Source organism: Aotus nancymaae, unplaced genomic scaffold, assembly GCF_030222135.1.
Source record: "Aotus nancymaae isolate 86718 unplaced genomic scaffold, 86718_ANA_hifiasm-v0.15.2.pri h1tg000002l, whole genome shotgun sequence".
In the NCBI taxonomy this organism is placed as follows: domain Eukaryota; kingdom Metazoa; phylum Chordata; class Mammalia; order Primates; family Aotidae; genus Aotus; species Aotus nancymaae.
Genome location: NW_026988413.1, coordinates 14,036,594 through 14,060,508, shown reverse-complemented (window position 1 = coordinate 14,060,508; position 23,915 = coordinate 14,036,594). Strand labels below are relative to the sequence as shown.

The window sequence follows — 23,915 nt, the reverse complement described above, 5'->3', positions numbered from 1 at the left end:
AACTCCTAGCTGTGGTCAGTGTGGCTTGTCTCCCATAATTTGGTCTCCCATAATTCCTGTAGCTTTTCTTCATTCTTTTTCATTCTTTTGTCTGTTTGCCCCTCTGACTGGATAATTTCAAATGTTCTGTCTTTCAGCTAGCTGATATTTCTTCTGCTTGAGTCTGCCATTGAAACTTTTAATTGAATTTTTTCAGTCCAGCCTTTTTATTCTTTGTCCCTAGGATTTCTATTTGGTGCTTTTTTATTGTTTCTATTTCTTTGTCAAACTTCTCATCTCATTTGTGTAATTTTTTTCTAAATTTTATTTAATTTCCATCAGTACTTTTTTTAACTTAAGAAGATTATTCTGAATTCTTTGTTACTTCATAGATCTCCATTTTTTTCAGGGTTCATTATTAGAGCTTTATTAGTTTCTTTTGGATGTGTCATAACTCCCCAATGCTTTGTAATCCTTATATCTTTGCATTGTTATCTTTTCATTTGAAGAGACATCCCTTCTTTCTGGCCTTTACAGATGTTCTTTGTCAGGGCTTACTATTTAGTCTAGCTTGTAACTCTTCAAGAGCCAGCTGGTAATGACTTTGGGCAGGCAAACTACCTGTGGGTTTTCTACTTGGCTGGGATGCTGCCTTTGCTCTGATATTGGCTGGGGCTGCTGACTGGGCCCCGCTGTCTGGCAAGATCTCTGGCTGGGCTCTGTTATCACACAGAGCTACTGACTGGGTACTGAAATGGCTTCTGGTCAGACCTGTCGCAGAATTTATTCCCTGGCTGGAAAATTGTGCTTTTTGGGATTTGCTGTTGGGCAGGGCTGTAGGCTGAACTCCAAAGTTAGGTGAAGTTGCTGCTTAGAATGAGTGGGACCAGAGGCTACACTCTTTAGAAAAGCACAGTTCAGGGTTGCTTCCCTGTTAAGGTGGAGCTTCCCTATAAAATTGCTTCCCTGTAAGATGGGCTTTTGGCTGAGTTGAGTTTGACTTCCCAGGTCAAGCAGGTCTAGCCCTCATACTTCTCTGAAAGACACGTAGGTGTCCTTGAGTAGGCTTTTTGGCTGAGTAGAGCCATGGATTGACTTCCAGGGTCTAGCAGGTCTACTTCATGTGTCTTTCTGAATGGGTGGAGGTGTGCATCTCCTTGTCGTGGCAGGGGCCACTGGTGTGGACTCTGAGACTGGGCATGAGGACTAGCTATCTAAGGACTCAAGCTATGTTGAACTTCCCACCATGCTTCTGAAGGTGACCAGCTTAGCTTTGTAAATGAACTATGAAGTTGACCAGTGTCTCTGATTGGGCACCATAGCTAGCAAGAACACAGAGGTATCACCATCATCTGTGTGCTGGTCACTATGACCTCTGCCTCCTTTCTTTGTTTCTACCTGACACCAGGTAGTCTAGCTATGCTATTACCCCCAGTGTTCTCCATGAGGTAAGCCCAGAGTCGGGTTTCTGAGAAGCATCTTGGAATACTAGAGAAGCTGAATGACTGCCTCTAGTTTTCCTTTTCTCCTGTAAAAAACATGGGCCCGGGAAAATCCTCTTTTTCTGATATTGTGTTGACTTTGGCAGGGAGCAAGATGGCAGGGTTGAAGTGAAACTATGCTTCTTGGCCTTCTAATTCAGTTTTCATTCCATGTACCATGTGGTTGTCTCAGGTTAGTGTCCAAGTGTTGGAGTATTTTAAAAGATATTCTGGTCTGGGGATAGTTGCTAGTTGAATGTTCTGTGGAGAACAGTAGAGTCCGGGACTTTCTAATCTTCCTTTTTGCTGACATTACCAGAAAAAAAAATCTACCTGCCCTGGATACTGAGGTAAGTTAGTAAAGAGGTAAAGCTTCCAAAAATTGCACTGCATGATTCACAGGCTTCAACTGGCTTATTTGAATCTATATTATGTCCTTATGAAAGCACTACTGTCTCTCTAATGCAAAGTAAATACATTGTATATTGGAAATAAGCCTGTCATCTTGGCCTCATGAATTATCTAAACTATTTGGCCAAGGCTGGAATGTTGTATACAGTATACATTCCTAAGGAGTTATTCTTATGATTCTTGGATTCAACAGCTTATGTTTTTTTCTGACTCTTTTTTCAGATTAATATTCCTCACATTTTTAAATGGAAGCCGATAACCAGATGTGGACGAGAGAATTTATTCTCCTTGGCTTATTTAGTGACTGGTGCACTCAGGTCTCCCTGTTTTCCTTGTTCTTGGTCACATACCTCATGACAGTGCTAGGGAACTGTCTCATTGTTCTTCTGGTCAGGCTGGACAGCTGACTCCACACTCCCATGTATTTCTTTCTCACCAACCTCTCCCTTGTTGATGTCTCCTATGCCACAAGCATAGTCCCTCAGCTGCTGGTGCATTTTCTTGCAGAACATAAAGCCATCCCATTCCGGAGCTGTGCAGCCCAGTTATTTTTCTCCCTGGCCTTGGGTGGGATTGAGTTTGTTCTGGCAGTGATGGCCTATGACCGCTATGTGGCTGTGTGTGACCCCCTGCGATACTCAGCCATCATGCATGGAGGACAGTGTGCTAGGTTGGCCATCATATCCTGGGTCAGTGTCTCCATCAACTCTCTTGTGCAGACTGCCATCACCTTTCAGCTGCCCATGTGCACAAACAAGTTTATTGATCACATATTCTGTGAACTTCTAGCAGTGGTCAGGCTGGTTTATGTGGACACCTTCTCCAATGAGGTCACCATCATGGTGTCTAGTATTCTTCTTCTGATGACACCCTTCTGCCTGGTTCTTTTGTCCTACATCTGGATCATCTCCGCCATCCTAAAGATTCAGTCCACAGAGGGAAGAAAGAAAGCCTTCCACACATGTGCCTCTCACCTCACAGTGGTTGCCCTGTGCTATGGCACAACCATTTTCACTTGCATCCAGCCCCATTCTGGTCCCTCAGTCCTTCAGGAGAAGCTGATCTCTGTCTTCTATGTCATTGTTATGCCCCTGCTGAACCCTATGATTTATAGTCTAAGGAATAAAGAGGTGAAGGGAGCCTGGCATAAACTAGTAGGGAAATTCTCTGGGTTAACATCAAAGCTGGCAACTTGATTCATGAACATCACTTTGAGAAAAAGCTTTGCCTCAAGTGTTCTCCACCCAACTCAGATATGACAGGGATAAAGTATGTTTCCCTGGCAACCAGGAAGGAGATGATGTAGTATGTACTGGGGATGTCACGTAGGAGGCTGAGTGGTTGAGTTGGATGGGGTGTGGGATGTGGGGATAATTTTATATCACAGCAGTATGGTTAGTGGAGTTAGCTACTGCTGTAGTAGAACCTTCCAAAATGTCTCAATCTCCACTCTTATGTCCTGGTGATAACTTCAAGAAAGTACTACTTACTGTTTGGGCATGTCACATGATTTATAGTCATCAACCTATTCATATATCTTACCTTGGACAACTGGTTCTTATTTATCCACATTTTGTAAAAGGTTGTAGTGTTTGCATTTAAAACAAAATGCATTTTCACCTTTGAAGACTCACTGAAAATAATTTGGTTGTTTGTGTAGCCACATGCAGTAATTATGAGTCAACATTCTGAGAAGGATGCTGTTGTCAAGGCTTATTAAAATGATTCTGTGCAGGACCTTCTAAATGTGGACGAAATGTCTTTCTCTGAGTGCTGGAGGTAATTCAGTGGAGAAATAACAACTCAAGTTCTTGTTTTGCCTTGATAGAGTTAAAAATGGTTGTTCATAATAAAGACTATTATTAGCAAGGAAAATGTAAGTTTCAGGTACTACTTGCCAGTACTCAGTTTGAGAGGAATTTTACTGCATAAGAAGTATCATTTAACATATTAAAAATGTCCAATCTCAGGAAAATTCACAAACTCCGTTTTTGAATGTTTAGAAACAAAATAAGCATATAAAGTGTGAGATAACTTATAAAACATCAAAAACATAGTTAATCCAAGAAATGACAGACTCTTCAGCCAATACCAGTGAAAGAGAAGAAAATGTTAACATGAATTTTGAGGAGTCAGGATAGATGCCTCAGCTGTGCAAATGTTACCTTCAAATTTCCATATTAAAAAGTTTTCTTATTCCTTCTCACACATACAAACAGGGCTCCAGTCAACTTTCCAAACCTAGTCATTTGAGCTTGAGGGGAGGTCTCACTGCTGCTAGAATTTCTCAATAATACAAAAGAAGAAGAAACAAATATATAAGGTAAAGAAGGGGAAAGAGGAGAAAAAATATGATAGTAGCTGATCATCTCACTTCCTTGAAGACATCTAAGTCCTGTCTCTTCTTTCAGTAAGTTAATTTTCTGTTCTTCCATTGGTAATCACGTTGACACAGAACCTTAGGTTTTTATGAAAGTTCATATAATCCAAAGCCCTTTTGAAATATCAGTTTTACCTTAATAACTATCCTGTCTTAAATTTTGCAAGGTAAGCAAACATCCCCAAAGATGTCAATGACAGCAAACTAAAATTTCGATTGGTGTTAACTTAAGCATTCTCAATGGAGTGTCTAGTATGCACCAGTGACAATGAATGGTTCTAGATACAATTCTGGGTTGCATAGCAGGGATGATGGACAATGAAGCAATTGTAAAGCAATGTTGTAAATATTACAGATAGAGTAAGGGGTGATCGCAGAAGTCTTCCTGTTAAAACATAAAACAAAACAAAACAACAGAAAAGGTCTAGATTGAGACCAGGAAAGTGAGAGGGCAAGTTATCCAGATGACAAGAAATTGGAGCAAAGGAAAAACCTGTGCCAAAGTGCAGAGGGAGAGACTTAAGTATCCAAAAATATCTGGAGGCTGCACTTGCAGGGCAGAGAAGACTGAGGAAGTAGTGAGGATGAAGTGAGTGGGTAGGAATGCACTGGTTCATGGAGGGCACTGAATGCTACATTATCTTTAAACTTTATCCTAATAGCAATGGGAAGTCAGTAAAGATTTTTAAAGCAGAGGAATGGCTTCATAAATTTTATTCTCTGAAATATCACGGGCAAATGAGATAGAAAAAGAAAAGATTAGAAGCAAGGAGTCAATCTAGTGGGCTGCTCCATTAATACCATGCAGACACTAAATGGTATTAGAGGAATCTGAACCTCCTCTAGAGTGTGACAGTGGTCTCAGGCCTGCAGGGCTGAGCTCAGCAGGCTGGATGAGCATAGACAGGTCTGCTTATGGTAAATCCCAAATGGAAAAATATGGAGATCACTGATTTTGAAGCACAGGTGCAGATAAAAGGGGAAATTGCATCATTATCATCATAGCAAAAATTTCAATGCTGGTTACCCAGACAATAGGCCCTGATGACATAGTTCACTAATTAGAAAAATTATTACTGTATATACTCTGTAATGTTGAGGATGCTGACAGGAACAACTCACTCTGTGTGGACTTCAAGGATTATTGACTTATGATGAGCTTCTGTGAAATACAACCAGGCCCCTTAGAGGGAAGCCCTGGATAGTAAAAAGTCTAGGATTTTGGCTAATAAATAAGCATTTGAAAACATTTAGCCTGATTATTTAGCTCTCTGCATGGCTTTAGCATTGGAAAAATTACATCCTTACATACACCTATATTTCTCACCATTAAGATTTGACTGATACTCATTCTCCCTCCTGCTGTGTGTGGAGGCTCACATCTGTAATCCCAACACTTTGTGAGGCCAAGGCGGAAGGATCACGAGGTCAGGAATTCCAGACAAGCCTGGCCAATATGGTGAAACCCTGTTTCTACTAAAAATACAAAAATTAGCCAGGTGTGGTGGTGCACACCTGTATTCCCAGCTACTCGAGAGGCTGAGGCAGGAGAATCGCTTGAACCCAGGAGGCGGAGGTTGCAATGAGCCGAGATCAGGTCACTGCACTCCAGTCTGGGTGACAGAGCGAGACTCCATCTCAAAAAGAAAAAAAATTATTTCCTTCTAAATCTTATACAAAATAATCTAACCAGTCCTTCCAGACACAACTATGGTTTCTTGATCACTAGAGCAAAAAGAATCCATTTCCTTCTGAAAGTTTTTTGGCTGTACCTTTATTAATTTCATAATTCAGAAGACAAGGACCCAGAGGCAGGCACTATGCATACCCACCCAGCCTGCCAGCCCAGCCATGCAGGTCCCAGAGAAGTTCATCTCTCAGGAAAGTCTGAGAAACCCAACCTACTTCCCTTCACAGGCAGACATAAGGCCTGGGAAGTGTCCGTTCCATCCTGACACCACACACTTCACACTTCTTTGCCCCCTGTCAACAGGAGCCCACCCAGGATCATCTTATGAGGACTCAGCAGGAGCACATGGTCTTCATCCTCAACAGACCAGACCACAGAATCTGATCCAGACTGGTGATCCAGTTTCCTTCTAACTTGGTTTGCTCTTGATCCAAGAAACAAGTAGTGCAAAGAATAGGTTGAAATATAAATATTTTGTTAAGGATTTTGGCATCTATGTTCATAAGAGATATTGGTCTCTAGTTTTCTTATGATGCCTTTGTCTCTTTTTGTCTTTGTATTTGGGTAATGCTAACCTTATAGAATGAGTTAGGAGGAGTCCCTGTGCTTGTATCTTCTGAAAGTAATTGTAGAGAATTGGTATATTTTCTTCCTTAAATGTTTGGTAGTAGTCACCAGTAAACTCAACTAGGCATGGTGCTTTTTGTTTTAAAATATTATTGCTTATTGATTCAATTTATTTACTAGATATAGGCTTATTCATATTTTCTGTTTCTTGTTTTGTGAGTTTTAGCAGATTCTGTCTTTTAAGAAATTGATCACTCTAGGTTATCAAATACGTGGGCATAGAGTTGCTTATAATAGTATTCTTTGACTATCCTTTTAATATCCCTGGGCTTCATAGTCATGTCTTCTTTATCATCTCTGATATTAGCAGTTTGTGTCCTCTCGCCTTTTTTCTTAATTAGCCTGGCTAAAAGCTTAGCAAAATTAATAATATTTTTAAAGAACTGGCTTATGGTTTTATTCCAGTTTTATTTTGATTTCTTATTTTCACTTTCATTGAGTTCTGCTCAGATTTTAATTATTTGTTTTCCTCTGCTGAGTTTAAATTTAATTCGTTCTTTTTTTTTTTTTTTTTCCTAATTTTCTCGGGTAGAAGTCTAGATCATTGACTTTGAACCTTTTTTCTTTTCTAATATATGCATTCCATGCTCTAAATTCCTCTTGAGTACTTTCACTGCATTTCACAAATTTTAATGAGTTGCATTTTCATTTTCATTTAGTTAAAAGTATTTTTAATTTCTTTTAAGATTTCTTCTTTGATCCATGTTATTTAGGACCATGTTGTTTCATTTTCCCTGTTTCACCTTTTCTTCTTGTCTCACTAGATTTTCATATCAATTGTGTATTGTTATTCCATTTTTTCATTACTATTAGCTTATCTTTATACCACTTACATTTTTTAGTGGTTACTCTGTAGCTTACAATATACATTTTAAATTAATTTGAATATAGCTTAAATGATATGATATCCTTTCATGGGTAGCATATAACCTTCAAACAGGTTTTTGCTCCCTTACATTTGTATGCTATTATTGTCATACATTATACATTTACGTTGAGCAATGACCACAAAGCACATTGCTATTATTTTTGCATCAGACAATTATCTTGTAGTGCGCTAAACATTTTCAAAATGAATTTTGTGCTAACCTTCAATTTTACCATTTCCAGGATTCTGTGTGTATGTGTGTGTGTTTACATATCAAATTTTCTGTCTGCTATAATATTTCTCTTGCACAGAGATCTGCCACTAAAACTTCCTCTGATTTAGGTCTGCTGCAAATGTATTCATTCAGTTTTTGTTTGTCTGTAGAAGAATTTATTTCTCCTTTGTTCTCAAAATTTTTCTTCTGCATACAGAAATATTAGGTGATAGATTTCTCCCTGCCTCGGGGCTTGAAAAATGTAACTCTATTGTCCTTTGGCCAGCATAGTTTCTAACAAGAAGTCAGCTTTGATTTGAATCTTTGTCCTTTCTGGATATGTGTCTTTCTTTCCCCCTCAGCCTGCCTTCAAGGTATCCACTTTATTTTGTGCTTTTTGGCAGTTTGACTATTATGTGTCTAGGCGTTGGTTTATTTGTTTTTAGTTTTAATTTTTGAGCTTCTGGAATTTGTGCTTCAATTTCTTATTTTTCTTAGCGATTATCTCTAAATATTTTTTTAAAAATTTCTGAGACTTTTCAGTTGCATGCATGTTAGATTGTTTGATATTGCAAAGTCCTCACCTGCTCCCCACTTTCTCTTTTCATTGTTTTTTTTCTCTTTGTGCTTCCATTTTGCCAAATTTTATTGATGCATCTTTAGGCTCATTGGTTGTTTCTCAGCTCTGTTGAGTCTACTTATGAGCATTCTTCATTTCTGTTACTGGGTTTTTCATATGTAGCATTTTCATTTGATTCTTCTGAAGAGTGTTTATTTGCTGAAATTCTTTCTGCCTTTATGCACGGTGTTTGTCTTTTCCACTAGATCCTTCAATCTATTAATGAGAGTTATTTTAAACGTCTGTGTATAGTTCCCTTATATAAGTCATATCTCTGATTCTGTTTCTGTCCATTGCTTTTTCCAGTAACAGTGTTGTTGTTGTTGTTGTTTTCCTTTTCTCAGATCTTTATTTTGGTTGAACTGCAACATTGTGTGTATAGGATAGTAGACTCTGAGATAAATAGTATAATGTTTTGCAATGGGCATGTCTTTTCTGTTTATTCTGTAGTGCTGTGTGAGGGGTATGGGCATTAATGCAGTCATGAATTGAGCAGGGATTGAGTTTTGTTGTATAGTTATCCTCAATGAGTGCACCAACAAATCTAAATTTTTGTAACAAATTTTACCTAGGGTGGAATATTATATTATAGGGGTTTTTCCAACATTGCTCTTCCACCCTCAGTTTAAGTTCTGCCTATGATACTATGTATCAGGGAGTATTTCCTTCCACTTGCTGCCTCTCTCCCCATAATAAACTTCTGTTATTTGTGCTTTGATTCTTACTAGCCTGGTGATAGAAGGTGAGGGTTTACTCTCCTTTTTTCTCATTCTATCTGAATCTTAGAAACACCTTTAGTCGTGGTGTGATAGAGTTAAGGCTTTCTCGGTGATCTTGTCTCATCTTCAGCCTTACGAGACAGCCCATGCTCTGAACCTGGAATGGTTTTCTGCCCCACAGAAACTCCAGGGCTAGCAACTTTTTTCAGTTTTCTTCCCTCAGCAATGAGTCTTCATCTTTCTCTAGGAAAGAACAGAGTTTTACGCTCTTTCTCTAGTGGCTCAGTGTTTTTTTCACCAAGGGAGACAGACTTGGTAGGAGGGAGGGTGTTTTCTGCCTCCCATAGTAGATGTTGCTGTCTTTCCCTAGACCTAGAAGGAAGCTTTTTCTGGTTTTCCACCCTCCTCCAAACATTCTTGTTAAGACTGTTTAAAAGTCTGAGGAGAAAATCTTGAGTATAAGTATGAACTTTTTTATTCATGGTTCCTCCCACTCCATACTCATAGTACTCAACACTCAGTCTTCAGCATTTTAGCAAATACATTCTTCCTGGTTTGTATGTTGGCCTCACTTTCCTCCCATGCTTTGGCCTACATATGGCAGAGCTCATTTCCCATGTCTTTTTGGAGATATCTATCTTTCTTGAGTTTTCATGCTTATAGATTTCCCGCAACTTTAGCTAATGAGTTCAGAAATAGTTATGATTTTGTAGATGATCTGGCCTTTTCCTATTTAGAATGAAAGCAATTTTTATAGCTTTTTATAATCTATATAGACTCTAGACTAGAAGAAACTTAAGGTCTGTTTTAACAGCTAAAGTATAAGTGGGTAAATGTGTGCTAATTTTCAGCTGAATTTCTACAGTGATATAATTTTTCCAATATGACTCAGAAAAACTATACAACTAATTATTTCAATGCTATGGGTATTTAGAAACTGGGGAGAAGGATGAGAAGAATATCTACTTTTTCTCCTTATTGCCTGGAATATTACAGAACTTTTGTCAGAGTCACTCAGTGCTATAATATCCGAAGCTAAGTAACATGATGGAATGAAGTAGTGATGTTACACTGGGTAAGTAAAGAAGATTTAGTAACTAAGTAAGTGATATTAGGGAAATAAATGAGTTGATATGTGGATGACAAAATTCATCAACAGGTTGGGGAGTAGTTAAGCAATTGCATTTGTGAGTTTTGAGATGATGATAGTTGTACAATGAGTGGACAAGTAGATGGTTGTGCTGAGGAAATCCCAGGCATTTGACTGGGTAGCTGAATGATTAATGGATTAATGATTCACTTAAAAGGTGCTTGAGGGCTTCGCGGTGGCTCACGCCTGTAATCCCAGCACTTTGGGAGGCCGAGGCACGTGGATCACGAGGTCAAGAGATGGAGACCATCCTGGTCAACACGATGAAACCCCGTCTCTACTAAAAATACAAAAAATTAGCTGGGCATGGTGGCAGGAGGCTGAGGCAGGAGAATTGCCTGAACCCAGGAGGCGGAGGTTGCGGTGAGCCGAGATCGCGCCATTGCACTCCAGCCTGGGTAACAACAGTGAAACTCCGTCTCAAAAAAAAAAAAAAATAGTGCTTGAAGGCCAGACACAGTGGCTCACACCTGTAATCTCAACACTTTGGGAGGCCTAGGCAGGTGAATTGATGAGCTTAGGAGTTCAAAACAAGCCTGGGTAACATGGCAAAACACTATCTTTACAAAATATTCAAAAATTGGCTGGATGTGGTGGTGCATGCCTTTAGTCCCAGCTACTTGGGAGGCTGAGTTGGGAGAATTACCTGAGCCTGGGAGATTGAGGTTATGGTGAGTTGTGATCACACCACTGTACTCCAGCCTGGGTGACAGAGTGAGACTCTGTCTCCAAAAAAAAAAAAAAAAAGAACTCATTAAAACAAACCCAGGAAAAAAAAACGGGGGGTGCTTGAGACGTAAATATTATATCAGAACAGTAACATGACTGTTTTTTTCAAAATTGCATCAAACCTCTTCCTAGATATTAAAAACTTAAAGAGGTATAGAAAGTAAACCATTCCATGTTAAGAATTGTATTAGGCTATTCTTGCACTGCTACAAAGAAATACCTGAGACAGGGTAATTTATAGAGAAAATAGGTTTAATTGGCTCATGGTTCTGCAGGCTGTACAAGCATGGCATCAGCATCTACTCAGCTTCTGGGGAAGCCTCAGGGAGCTTTTACTCATGGCAGAAGCGAAGTGGGACAAGGCACATTGCATGGAAAAAAGAGGGGAAGAAAGAGAGAGAGATTGGGGATGGGGAGGTGCCCCACACTTATAAATGACCAGATCTTGTGTGAACTCAGAGCAAGACCTCACTTAACACCAAGGGGGATGGCTCAAGCCATTCATGAGGAATCCACCCGCATGATTCAAACACCTCCCGCAAGGCCTCACCTCCAAAACTAAAGATGACAATTCAACATGAGAATTGGCAGGGACATACATTCAAAATGTATCAAGGATTTTGGATAAACTTTTTGCCTTCCCTTTTTTCTCCCTGTAGATCATAAGACTTTCTTTATGTAGGTCTTATTTACAGTCTTAACTCTTAATTAAAATCTTAAAATAATGTGATGCTATTAGTATTGGAACTTAACACCATGAAAATTATACTTAGTTTATCCACACTTGCAATGGTCAGAAAAACTTGTTGCACAAAACTCTGGGGGTTAAAGCACAATTCTCTTGTCTATAGACAGAGGTAAGGGCATGCTAGTGCCAAATATAAAAATTGGCTTGGTTCACCAGGTATGGATGGAGACCCATAACTGCTAATTGGAATGGGGGCTTTGAGGTCTAAGACTCAGTTTCAAGCTACAGGAGAACATCCTAAACCTCACAAAGCTGGCTTCATGGACCTAAGGCTTCCATGGAGTTTTTGAGGGGAGAGGGAAGGAGCACAGCTTTCCATAGGGACAGAAAGGGCAGCTTGGAGGCCCTGCTCTGGAGAATTAGGAGTGGTGACAATTAGCACTCTAACACATGAAGCTCCTGAGGGGAATCTCTCAGCCCTTCTGTGCAAAGTCAGCCACTACCACACTTCCCTAGGTCTGTGGATGAGCCAGTTTGAGGGCATCTATGAACTTCCTCCCAGTGGTTTTTCTCACTATTCAAACTAGTCCCAGGTGATTTCTGAGTCCCTGAGCCTGAGGAGTCTGGGACCCTTAAACTCTATTATCCATCATTTTGTTGGAGGGGAGCATTCTACGAAACAACTTAAATCGTTACTGAAATAGATAAGTCCACTTTCTCAGGCTCTGATGACTATTTTAGAGCTTTTAATAGAAAATTTCAACAGAGGGTAAGTGTCAACAGAAGTTTATAGAGGGGTAGAAATCATTCTTACATCAATTTTTAGGAAGTTTGGATCAGAAGTACGAACCATGAATGGTGAAATCATCTTACCCTAAGTATTAAAATAAATGTAATAAAATAATTTTGCTTTTCAGAAGCTGGAGACCTACATACATTTTCAATGTATGAGTTTCTCAATTTCAAACTTTATCACTAGTAGAGAAGAAGAGAGAGTGAAAACAGAGGTTGGGGAAAAAGATAATTATTAATTTTAAATTAGAGATACCATGGATGCATTCTGCATTATTGTTGGGCAAGACATATGAGGAGAAACTCATAACTATAAAACTTTTATTTAGATGTTGATTAATATTTATGAACATGTAGCAGGAATATATTACCTTTCCAAATATGTATATTACATTTTCAGATAAATTGTCAATTGTTTTAATGTTTGTTCTCTCAATGATTTCTCTAAGAGTATTCTGATTGTAATTTTCCTTTTCATGATAGAAATTTTAAATGTAAGGTGACAAAAGAAATTGGTTGAATTCATACAGCTCTCAGAATATGAACTGAGACTACAGTTGAGGTCTCTTGACTCAGGTTTCATTAATCTAGAGTATGTTGTAAAGATTGCACTGTTGAGACTATCCAGACTAAGGAAATTATACTGCAAATGAATACCCTAGACTTAGACATAGGAGAGAAGAGATATAAAGAAGATGAGCATTTACAGAATGAAACCATGATAAAGCATATTAGCAAAGGCAAATTTTAGGACTGCACCATGTTTGAGACCCTGAATCTCAATAATTGGACTCAGATTATGTGAAAAGTCAGACAACCAAATCAAGACAGGAAATAGATAACAAGGTCTCAAAGAATAAAAACTGATTGTCTTCTCAGGATATCTAAAACCGTCTTTGAGTTCTCATCCACCCAGTGGCACTGGGTTCTGGGCATCCAAATGTTAGGATGATGGAAATACTTCTGCCCATGATGGATGCATTCAGTGTATACAACCACGTCAGATGCACTTCTTCTAAATGAAATTAACATTTCTAATGACAGCCCAAGTCTGTAAAGGAATGTGTCTGGTTTATTTATAGAAGCATGAAAGAAAAATGTATGTAGATTGTGGGACTTAACTTTCATGTACTCTATTGAATATTCTATAAATATTCAGAGCTCTATTTGCCCCAGCTAAGATTGTAGAGGACTCCAACAAGAAGGGGAAATAGGATTAAAACTCAGTGGAGTGTTAGACTAATGGTGCACACATTTTATAAAAAGTTTTTGGTTTTTTAGTCCTTAGCTTTAGGAAATTATCACTATGATGAACAAGAGATACTATTGGCAATATGCCCCTAAGCCTCGCTATGTTTCAGATTAAATTTATAAGGCTCTTACAAGGTTTTGTTTAACCATGCACTCTTTGAATTGATGTAAATAGTGGAAGGGATTATTATTCAGAAATATATTTTTGGAATGTGAGACACTGAGAAATGCTTTTCTAGTGTTCATACCTCCTGAGTCTTTCCAAGCCAACACTTCCGTCTTTCTAATATGGGGAAAATGGGACAAGTTGATTTTTTAAGAGCCAGTCAGTAGAAGTGGGAAACTATGATAGATACTCAAAAATGTATAATACACTGACTGGGGTAGGATAGCAAAACATGGAACCCAGTGTTGCAAATGGAAACTATACCTAAGTGTCAAGCCCTGGACATTTGATTTTTTGCAAGAATAAATTAAATATATCAGCGTCTTCGTCCACAGGGTAGCAATGAAATTTAAATGCAATTAAAAATAACAAAACAACAATGTGAACAGCAGCATCTGAAGACATTTCCAGAGGCCCACAAGTTATGATCCTGTCTGTGTGGCACCAACACAGTGAAACATTCTGTCAATGCCTGGTTGATGTTAACTATGGGTCTGTCTTCTCATCTTTTACTTGATGAACAGTGGCTCATAGTTCCTCCAACATCTTATCACTTCATTAGAGTAGCAATAGGGGAGGATGTGGTAGAAGGCTGAAAGGGAACTTTAGGTGAGAAGCCATGGTTGCCTGGGGCTGTACTCTTTCTTCTCAGCATTCTGCAGAGCTGTATGGAGCTAGGCATCTATGGCACCCCCATCTCAGAGATCAACTCTTCAGGATTAAAGAAAACTCTAACAGACTAGTTGGCAGAAGGATTCCATAATTTCAAAATACCAGATGTTTACAACAAATATTATCATACATCACTGCCTAAGATTTACTGTGAGTCACATGTTTAACTTGACTTAAGATCTTGCCTTTCCTGATGTTCCTTTTTTTTTTTAATTTTTTTTTTTATTGCATTTTAGGTTTTGGGGTACATGTGAAAAACATGCAAGGTTGTTGCACAGGTGCATACGTGGCAGTATGATTTGCTGCCTCCCTCCCCTTCACCTATATCTGGCATTTCTCCCCATGCTATCCCTCCCCAACTCCCCACCCCCCCACTATCCCCCCTCCCCCCGAACAGACCCCTGTGTATAGTGCTCCCCTCCCTGTGTCCATGTGTTCTCCTTGTTCAACACCCGCCTATGAGTGAGAACATGTGGTGTTTGATTTTGTGTTCTTGTGTCAGTTTGCTGAGAATGATGTTTTCCAGGTTCATCCATGTCCCTACGAAGGATGTGAACTCCTCGTTTTTAATGGCTGCATAATATTCCATGGCGTATGTTCCTTTTAAGAAGGGGAGAGGAAAAGGCAATTTTAGAAGAGGGGCCACATCTGCTGGAAAGCAGGTCTGCATGTAGAGATCCACAGAGACTGGCATGGAGATTTTTGGCTCATAGATGAGGGTTTAGAATATAAAGTCAGAGAAAGGAAGGAAGGAACATCTAAAGCCCAATTTTATCTATCCCATCCAGACAAAGGCTAGTACAGGTTTGAACATCTGCTAGCACAATTCTGTGAATTTTTTACTCTTCATCTTGTTCGAGTGACATGTATTTTCAAAGATATTATAAGATATAGTCAATTGAAACAACAAGAAAAAGAGTAATGGGTGAATTAATCAAGATAGGGTAGGTTGAAAAAGAACATTTAATTTGTTGCAATTTAGATTTAACTTTTACAGTAAAGAAAATAGATCCCATGGAATCAATACGTAGATTTGCTGTATTAAAGAAAGATCATGATTGATTGAAATTTAACTATTAAATTATGGTTTTTTTGTTATGTAAAATGAACTGTGTGAGGAATCTAAACACTTATTTTTTTGGTCTTTCTTTGTCATAGATAGAAGAACATTTCAGTCCTGATATTTGCTGTGACTATTGATTACTGGATCTAATAATTACTGGATAAACAGAGAAGGCACAGGGAGGATCTTTTACGTGGGTCCAAAAAAAAGTAATTTTGTTTTATTTGTTTGACAAATGAAAATTGTATATATTTGTTGTATACAGATTGTAAGAATTATCGTTACAAAAATAATACATATGTGATGTGATGTGATGCATATATTAATTAGCTCAACTTAGCCATTCCAATAAAGGAATTTTCTATTTTAATTAGAAAATTTTGATCTTTGCTATCCATACCTCTTCCCTGACTTTTTCCTGCAATTTTTAGGTTATTTACATCTAAAGCTCCAGTTTTTACTGTTACATGTTGTATTGTAAAGGATCAGTGTAAGCTGTTATATCAGTTGACAATGTTTAGATACTTTATTATAAGAGTTTCATTTAGCATTATTGCATTTTTAGACACTTTACAGAAAAGGACAATGCTCAATATAAGTGTAATAAATTTCAGGCATTAGTGACAGGGCTTTACGAGAGATAATCATTCACAGACTATTTCAAATGTGTCTTACTATATCACACATTGTTTTCTATTTCTTATGGTCACAGTGATTACATTCACCCCAATTCATAAAAGACAGGCAATAGGAATGTCTTTCTTCATTGTGCTCCTGTTTATGGAGGCAAACCACAGAGTATGTCATTCTTCAATACTATGTTCTGAGCAGGCAGCATGATTTGGTTATTTCCAACAGTCAAAGGAAAGCTCAAAACATATATAGAAAAATTTGATTTGATGTTTGTTGAGTATGAGGATGATATAACTCTAAGAATATAAAATAGAATTTTATTGCTTACTAAAGGACTATTAGATGCCTGGCAAAAAGTTAACGTTATTGGAGTTGAACAAGTATTGAGAAGGGCACACAGTCACACTTGCACACCACAAAGAGCTAAATAGGACTATTAGCTGTGTTCATTGTCCAATACTGGTTTTGTAACTTGGCTGCATGCCCAACCTTGTATTAAGAGGTTTTGGTAGTCTCGTTTGTACAGACAAATTGAGGAACTATTCTCACATTTTTTCCTTAGTTAGTCGACTTCAATGAATGTCACTGGTGTAGGGGAAGTACAGATTCCACAAAGTAGTTAAAGCAGTAAAGATCAAGCTCTGGCTCCCTGTAGGACTGCTTGGATATGAAGCATGTTATCTGGTACCTAATCCATTCACCATGATGAAAACACATGGACACAGGGAGGGGAGCATCATATACTCTGTGGGGTCTGTGGGGGGAACTAGGGGAGGGACAGCAGGGGGTGGGGAGATGGGGAGGGATAACATGGGGAGAAATGCCAGATATAGGTGATGGGGAGGAAGGCAGCAAACCATATTGCCATGTATGTACCTATGCATAATCTTGCATGTTCTTCGCATGCACCCCAAAACCTAAAATGCAATAAAATATATATATTTATAAAAAAAGAATAGAAAGCCAGTTATATTTAGCTGGAAGGTGAGCCCAGAGTAATATGGAGATGGTTTTATCTGAAGATGTGTTAAAATCATCTGGCTTATACATGTTTCCTTTTTAACTGGCTTTCCAAATGCAGGTGATATTTACATTTTCTTTAACATGAGTCCAAAAACGTTAGGGACAAGATATATTTTTGAATATTAATTATTTTGAAACTCACAATGGCCACTGGAAAAACAGCAAACTTGATGGGTTAATAAAAATTAGTTAACATATCAATGAAAAATATTTAAGTATTAGCAGCCTATTGTAATAAAAGACTTTGCTGGAAAACACAGGGCATGATAATAAATGCCATGGTTAGGAAAATAAAAGTTAATCATAGACGAAGAGCAGAATATGGAATGTATGAAAAGTATTCTGCCCAGGATAAACTTAAATCTTTAAGCACTTAGATATTATAGATCTGTTTGTGCTTAAAAATAACATAAACATTTGCATGTTATATAATTAACTTAGAAGTAGACTGCATGATTTTTGGAGTGAATGGAAGTTACATTAGGGAAATTTACAGGGAAGCTCTGGCACTCTAGAAGGTGGGAATAAAGAGGGATAGGGTAAATGTAGCTGAGAGTAAGGGGAAGATTGGTGGATATATAATAAAATAAAGGAAAAGAATGTATTCTGTGCCATGCAGAAGAAGAGGGAAAAATAAAAGATGATTCATTGAGAGAGAAGGAGAAATCTAATTCTGCTGATAGAAAAAAAGAATTCAGGAGGGAATTTCATTTGTGAATAGAGGAATACAGGCATTGGTGAGACATTTAGGAAAACATTCATTCAGCTTTTCTGGAATGCATTTGGAGTTTTTGAGATAAATCTAGAAAATAAATGTAAAATTGAGGGTAAGCCATATAGAACTGATAGTAATTATTATAGCTAGAAACAAAAAGACTTCCAAGAAAAATTGTAGATGTTGAGTACAAGTTCTGGGCACAGAACCTTAGCTAATGCTCATAGAACAGAGCGGGAGACTCAGGAAGGTTAAGAATACTGATAAGGCAAATTTGAACAGAAGACCATCAGGACAGAAGTCCATGACAGTTGCAAGTTTGAAGGAACAAATAGGTAATGTTGTTTGTTACAAGGTAAATAAAGAATCCAAGCAGAATAAAAAAAAAATCTCTGGAACTGATGATGGCAGGTTATCAGTAAACTTTAAGTTTTCAAATTCTATAGATTAGTGTGGGTGGAAATGTTTACAGGCTAAGAGATAAATATTAAGAAGTAAATCCAGAAAATGGATTCTAATTGTCAGAGATGTGAGATGAAGAGGGATTCAGAATGCTAAATATACAGAAAAGCTTCCTAAATTGAGATGCCTATATAGTTTCTTTTATAATGAGGGAGAGGGAGTTGCTCAGGAGCAAGAGAAACCTGAGGATGGTAGAGAGAGGGAGTAAATGAAGAAAGAAGATTCTGAAAGAGAGAACATGAAATCAAGACTAAGGATCATCAGTAAATATGGGGCACCTGCCTGTTCAGGCACTCCTGCAGGAACTTTAGTCCTTCAACTCCTTTAATTTCACCCAGGACCCTTCAGCTGGCCAATATTAGACACATCTCACACATGAAGAATATGAGACTCAGAGAGGATAAATATCTTGCTCCAAGTCTCAGGAAGCAGAACAAACAGATATGGATACAAACAGGAGCTGTTAGGCTCTGCAGTTCACACTTTCTCTGAGATGAGACACTGTCACTCATTAGTAATGTGACAAGGACTATAGTGGAGAGATGTGTGGGGTGGCTGAGAGTAGCAGTGAGTTATGGGCTTGCAGGGTCTCCAGTGAGGCAGAGGAGCAAAAGATGTGGGGAAGATCACTACATATTTTCCCTCACTAATAGGTCAGCTCTCTGTGAAAATTAAGGGTAATAATCACACTACAAATCCATCATCTAATGACGATGGCGCTTTATAGGTGTTTGCCAAATTAACGGAAAGATGTCTAATTCAGATGCAAATCTGGAATCTATTTAACAATAATTGACAGGTTTTCTTTTAATGAAATGTTTTTGAGGTTTTAGAATTTAAATTTGAATGTCTCTTTGAGGCAATCAAATGTATTCCCAGGCTCATTATGATTTTAGAAAAGCGCCCTGAGGGTGAAATGTAAGAGGAGGAAATTTAAGAGAAGGAAGGTCTTGAGAAGAACATTAGGGAGAGGTTAGAAAAAATGGATGTAAACTACGAAAGGAATGAGCATTTCTGGAACTACATATTTTGCTTAATCTTTTATCAAATAAGAGAGTTGAAGCATTGACAGTCTTTCCCTTGTAGGTAAGACATCCTGGTCTGTCCAGACCTGTTTCTGCCCTCAATGCCTCCTGCCTTCTTTCTTTCCTACTTTTCCTTATTGTGAACACTGCAATAAAAGGAAAGCTCATGAAGAGGCAGACATGGAATAAGAAGGAATTGGTTCTAATTTTTTCTTTTTTTTTACAGTGTAACTTGTTTGATGTTCAAAACTGATGTATAACATCAGTTTTCCTGACTAAGCACTTGCTGAGCAAAAGTAAGGAGAAGGGAATCTCCATTCCAAAGTACATTCAAGTGAATTCATATCTTCTCTGTCTTGGACGATGAAGAAGGGTCCTTAAACACCTGCTTTCTTTTCCTCCCTTGTATCTGTATCTAAAAAGTCTAAGCATTCATATTCATATTTGTTTTCTTTAGTGGCCATAGCAACAGCAGCAAGTTGAAAAGAGCAATAATAATAATAATAATAATAAATAAAAAATAAGAGACCAAAGTACAATTATAATCTCTACCCCTACCCCAACCCAAAAAGAGATCAAAGGCTACCCAAAAGATCAGTGGGCCCCAGGATCCTCCAAGCATCCAAGCCATCCCTATATTCTCAGATATGTTCCAGGTTGTCTCCAATTTTATTTGTATCTGAATTTGTGGAGAGGATGCAGGGAAATCATGTTTGTTGGCTTACCTACCCCAACACAGAGATCCTGTTACTACTAAAACCCATGATTCTACAGTTGTACTACCAGTACAAAGTTCAAAAAGTCCTTCCCCCACATGTTATCTACGTTTGATGTTAAATGTACTCATGAGTTATGTAATAATGTCCTCTTGTATATATAATGTTTATCAATAAAACAACATCTTGGATCTGCCTAATAAAATCAGGTTTAAACCTAGGTTTCCAGGTCCAGATATTTCCTCAAGGCCTTGCTTCTTCCAAATCTCTCCTTTTGTAGTAGATTCACACATTTCAACAAGATAGGTCTAGTTGACATGTTTAAGGTGATTCTTTAACTTACCAACCATATTCTTCTTCATTGCTCATAATTTTACCTGTGGTTGTCATTTGCAATTCTCTCCTTTTCCTGGAATCTGAAGTAAGTTGGTAAAGATGTAGAATTCCTAATGTTGTAATGCATTATTTCCAGGATTTAACTGACTTTCCTTATATTAAATTGTGTCGTTTAAAGGCCATGACTTGTCTCTCTGATGCAAAGTAGGTATAATGAGTGTTGGGTCAAGGCTATCATTTTGGCCAATAAATGATCTGAAGTACTTACCTAAGGCTTGCTGGCATGTACAGAATGCATTCAAACAAGTTACTCTTATGATTATTCAACAGCTTCTGTTTTTTTTCTGACTCCCTTCACAGATTAATAATCCTTGAATTTTTTAAATGGGAAGAGATAACCAGACTTGGGTGAGTGAATTTATTCTCCTCGGCCTGTCCAGTGACTGGGACACTCAGGTCTCCCTCTTTGTCCTGTTCTTGGTCATGTACGTGGTGACCGTGCTGGGAAACTGTCTCATTGTTCTTCTGATCAGACTGGACAGCCGCCTCCACACTCCCATGTATTTCTTTCTCACCAACCTCTCCCTTGTTGATGTCTCCTATGCCACAAGCATAGTCCCTCAGCTGCTGGTGCATTTTCTTGCAGAACATAAAGCCATCCCATTCCGGAGCTGTGCAGCCCAGTTATTTTTCTCCCTGGCCTTGGGTGGGATTGAGTTTGTTCTCCTGGCAGTGATGGCCTATGACCGCTATGTGGCTGTGTGTGACCCCCTGCGATACTCAGCCATCATGCATGGAGGACAGTGTGCTAGGTTGGCCATCATATCCGGGGTCAGTGGCTCCATGAACTCTCTTGTGCAGACTGCCATCACCTTTCAGCTGCCCATGTGCACAAACAAGTTTATCGATCACATATCCTGTGAACTTCTAGCAGTGGTCAGGCTGGTTTGTGTGGACACCTCCTCCAATGAGGTCGCCATCATGGTGTCTAGCATTCTTCTTCTGATGACACCCTTCTGCCTGGTTCTTTTGTCCTACATCCGGATCATCTCTGCCATCCTAAAGATCCAGTCCAGAGAAGGAAGGAGGAAAGCCTTCCACACATGTGCCTCTCACCTCACGGTGGTTGCCCTGTGCTACGGCATGGCCATTTTCACTTACATCCAGCCCCATTCTGGTCCTTCTGTCCTTCAGGAGAAGTTGATCTCTCTCTTTTATGCCATTTTGACACCAATGCTGAATCCTATGATTTACAGCCTAAGGAACAAAGAGGTGAAGGGGGCCTGGCAGAAACTACTAGGGAAAGTCTCTGGGTTAACATCAAAGCTGGCAACTTGACTCATGAACATAACTTAGAGAAAACAGCTTTGCCTCATTGTTCTCCACCCAACTCAGATCCGACAGGCATAAACTATGTTGCCCTGGCAACCAGGAAGGAGATGACATAACACGTACTGAGGATGTTATGTAGGAGGCTAAGTGGTTGAGTTGGATGGGGTGTGGGAGGTGGGGGTATTTTTGTGCACAGTGGAGTTAGATACTGCTGTTATAAAAATTCCCACACTTCCTCCACCTCCATTCTTATGGCCTGATGATAACTGAAAAAAATTACTACTTACTGTTTTGATTTGTCACATCATTTGTAATCATTGACCTATTCATGGATCTTACCTTGGACCACTGGTACTTATGCATCCACATTTTATAAAAGGTTATGGTGCTTCCATTGAAAACAAAATGTATTTTTACATTTGAAGACTCACTTTAAATAATGTGTAGTGTATGTCACCACATGCAGTAAATGTGTGAGTCAAGATTCTGAGAAAAGTGTTATTGTCAAGGCTGACTAAAATGTTTTAGTGCAGGACCTACAAAATGTGAACATAACGTCTTTTCCTGAGTGCTGGAGGTAATTCAGTGGAAAAATATTAATGACTGTTTGTACTAAAGACTATTATTGACCAAGAAAGTCAAGCTTCAGGCACTCCTTGCCAGTATCCAAACAGTTTGAGAAGGATTTTACTGCTTATATATCATTTAAAATATTAAAAATTATCAATCTCTGAAAAATCTATATGCTCTTTCTCTGAATCTTTAGAAACACAGAAAAAAGCACACACATTTGAGATACTGTATAAAATGTCAAAGACATAGTTAATCTAAGGACAAACTCTTCAGCCAAAGTCAATGAAGGGTAAGATCATTTAATATGAATTTTGGAACATCAAGAAAAATCAGTCAACTGTGCAAAGGTTACCCTAAAGTCTCCATGTTGCAAACTTCTCTTACCCCCCTGTCTTCCCCACCCTCATACACACAACAGAGCCATGGGTGAACTTACACACAACAGAGCCGTAGGTAAACTTTTGTTAATCTTGTAACCTGGGCTTGTCTGAGATTGGACCTTCCTTTGAAAAGAAGCATAACTATGTAAAAGAAGGAGAAGACGTAATTGAAAAAGGGGAAAGGAAAGAAAGAATATGATAATAGCTGGTCTTCCTACTCCCTTGAAGGAGTCAAAGTCCTGTCATCCTTTTGTGTCTTCTTTAAGTCAGTTGATTTGGAGTTCTCACATTTGTCAACACATTATCATAGAATCTAAGCGTTCAAACAGTGTTGAAGACATATAACCCAAAGCCCGTTTGACATCTGAATTTTATATTAATAGTAATACGATCTTAAATTTTGCAAGATAGGCAGATATCCTAAAAGATGACAATGCTGGCAAATTAAATTTATATTTCAGGTACTATCAGTGGAGTATCTATTCTGTGTCAGTATCAATAAATGGTTGTTGGACACAGTAGTCAATATGACAGTATCCTGACAAGAATAATGTCACATAGTAAGGATGACAGATAATGGAACAATGATAATGCATTGTGGTAAGTATTACAGTGAAGGGAAGCCCACTGGGGATGATTGCAGAAGGCTTCCTATAAAAGGACCCTTGGGTTGAGACCAGAAATGTAAGAACAAGTTGTCCAGATGACAAGAAACCCAAAGAAGAAAGAACCTGTACAAAATTGTAGAGATGTGGACAAGCATGAAAGTTCAAAAAATGTTGGAAGTTTAATTTCAGGGCAGAGAAGAGTGAGGAAGTAGTGAGGATAAAGTAGGTGGGTTAGACGTGGTCAGATCCTGGAAGGTGTCAAATGTCTACGTATATTTTAACTTTGTTCCGATAGAAAACAATAATCCATAAAGAATGTTTAGAAGGGTATAGATTGAAAAGATTTACATTTTAAAAATATCACTCTGGCAAATGAGATCGTGGAAGGAAAGATCAGAGGCAAGATGACCAGCTGGCTGCTGGGTCTGCTTGGGTAATACTCTTGAGACATTAGAGAAATCTGAATTAAGGTAGATGCAATGGGAAGGAAACAAGTAAAGTAGTGTCATTTAAAAGTGATGTCAGCTAAAACACTTCATCTCCCAGATTGGAAATGCCATCTGAATCTCATTCCTTTTCTAAAATGTGATGATGCTGTCTGAACATTCTGTAA

At 38.5% G+C, this 23,915-nt stretch overlaps 2 protein-coding genes across 2 annotated transcripts; both read left to right on the top strand.

The window, feature by feature from the left end:
• Nucleotides 1-2,116: 2,116 nt before the first annotated feature.
• Nucleotides 2,117-3,067, top strand: LOC105713728 (olfactory receptor 2F2). Its single transcript, XM_012447497.2, is given in 1 exon segment — nucleotides 2,117-3,067. A coding segment is annotated over 1 exon segment (951 nt).
• Nucleotides 3,068-20,793: 17,726 nt separating this feature from the next.
• Nucleotides 20,794-21,747, top strand: LOC105713664 (olfactory receptor 2F1-like). Its single transcript, XM_021665312.2, has one exon. It carries the CDS (start codon nucleotides 20,794-20,796, stop codon nucleotides 21,745-21,747), a length of 954 nt encoding a protein of 317 aa, XP_021520987.2.
• Nucleotides 21,748-23,915: the final 2,168 nt, after the last annotated feature.

Coding starts and splice junctions, on each gene's coding strand:
- LOC105713664 (XM_021665312.2), top strand. CDS start 20,794: ATGGGAAGAGATAACCAGACTTGGGTGAGTGAATTTATTCTCCTCGGC.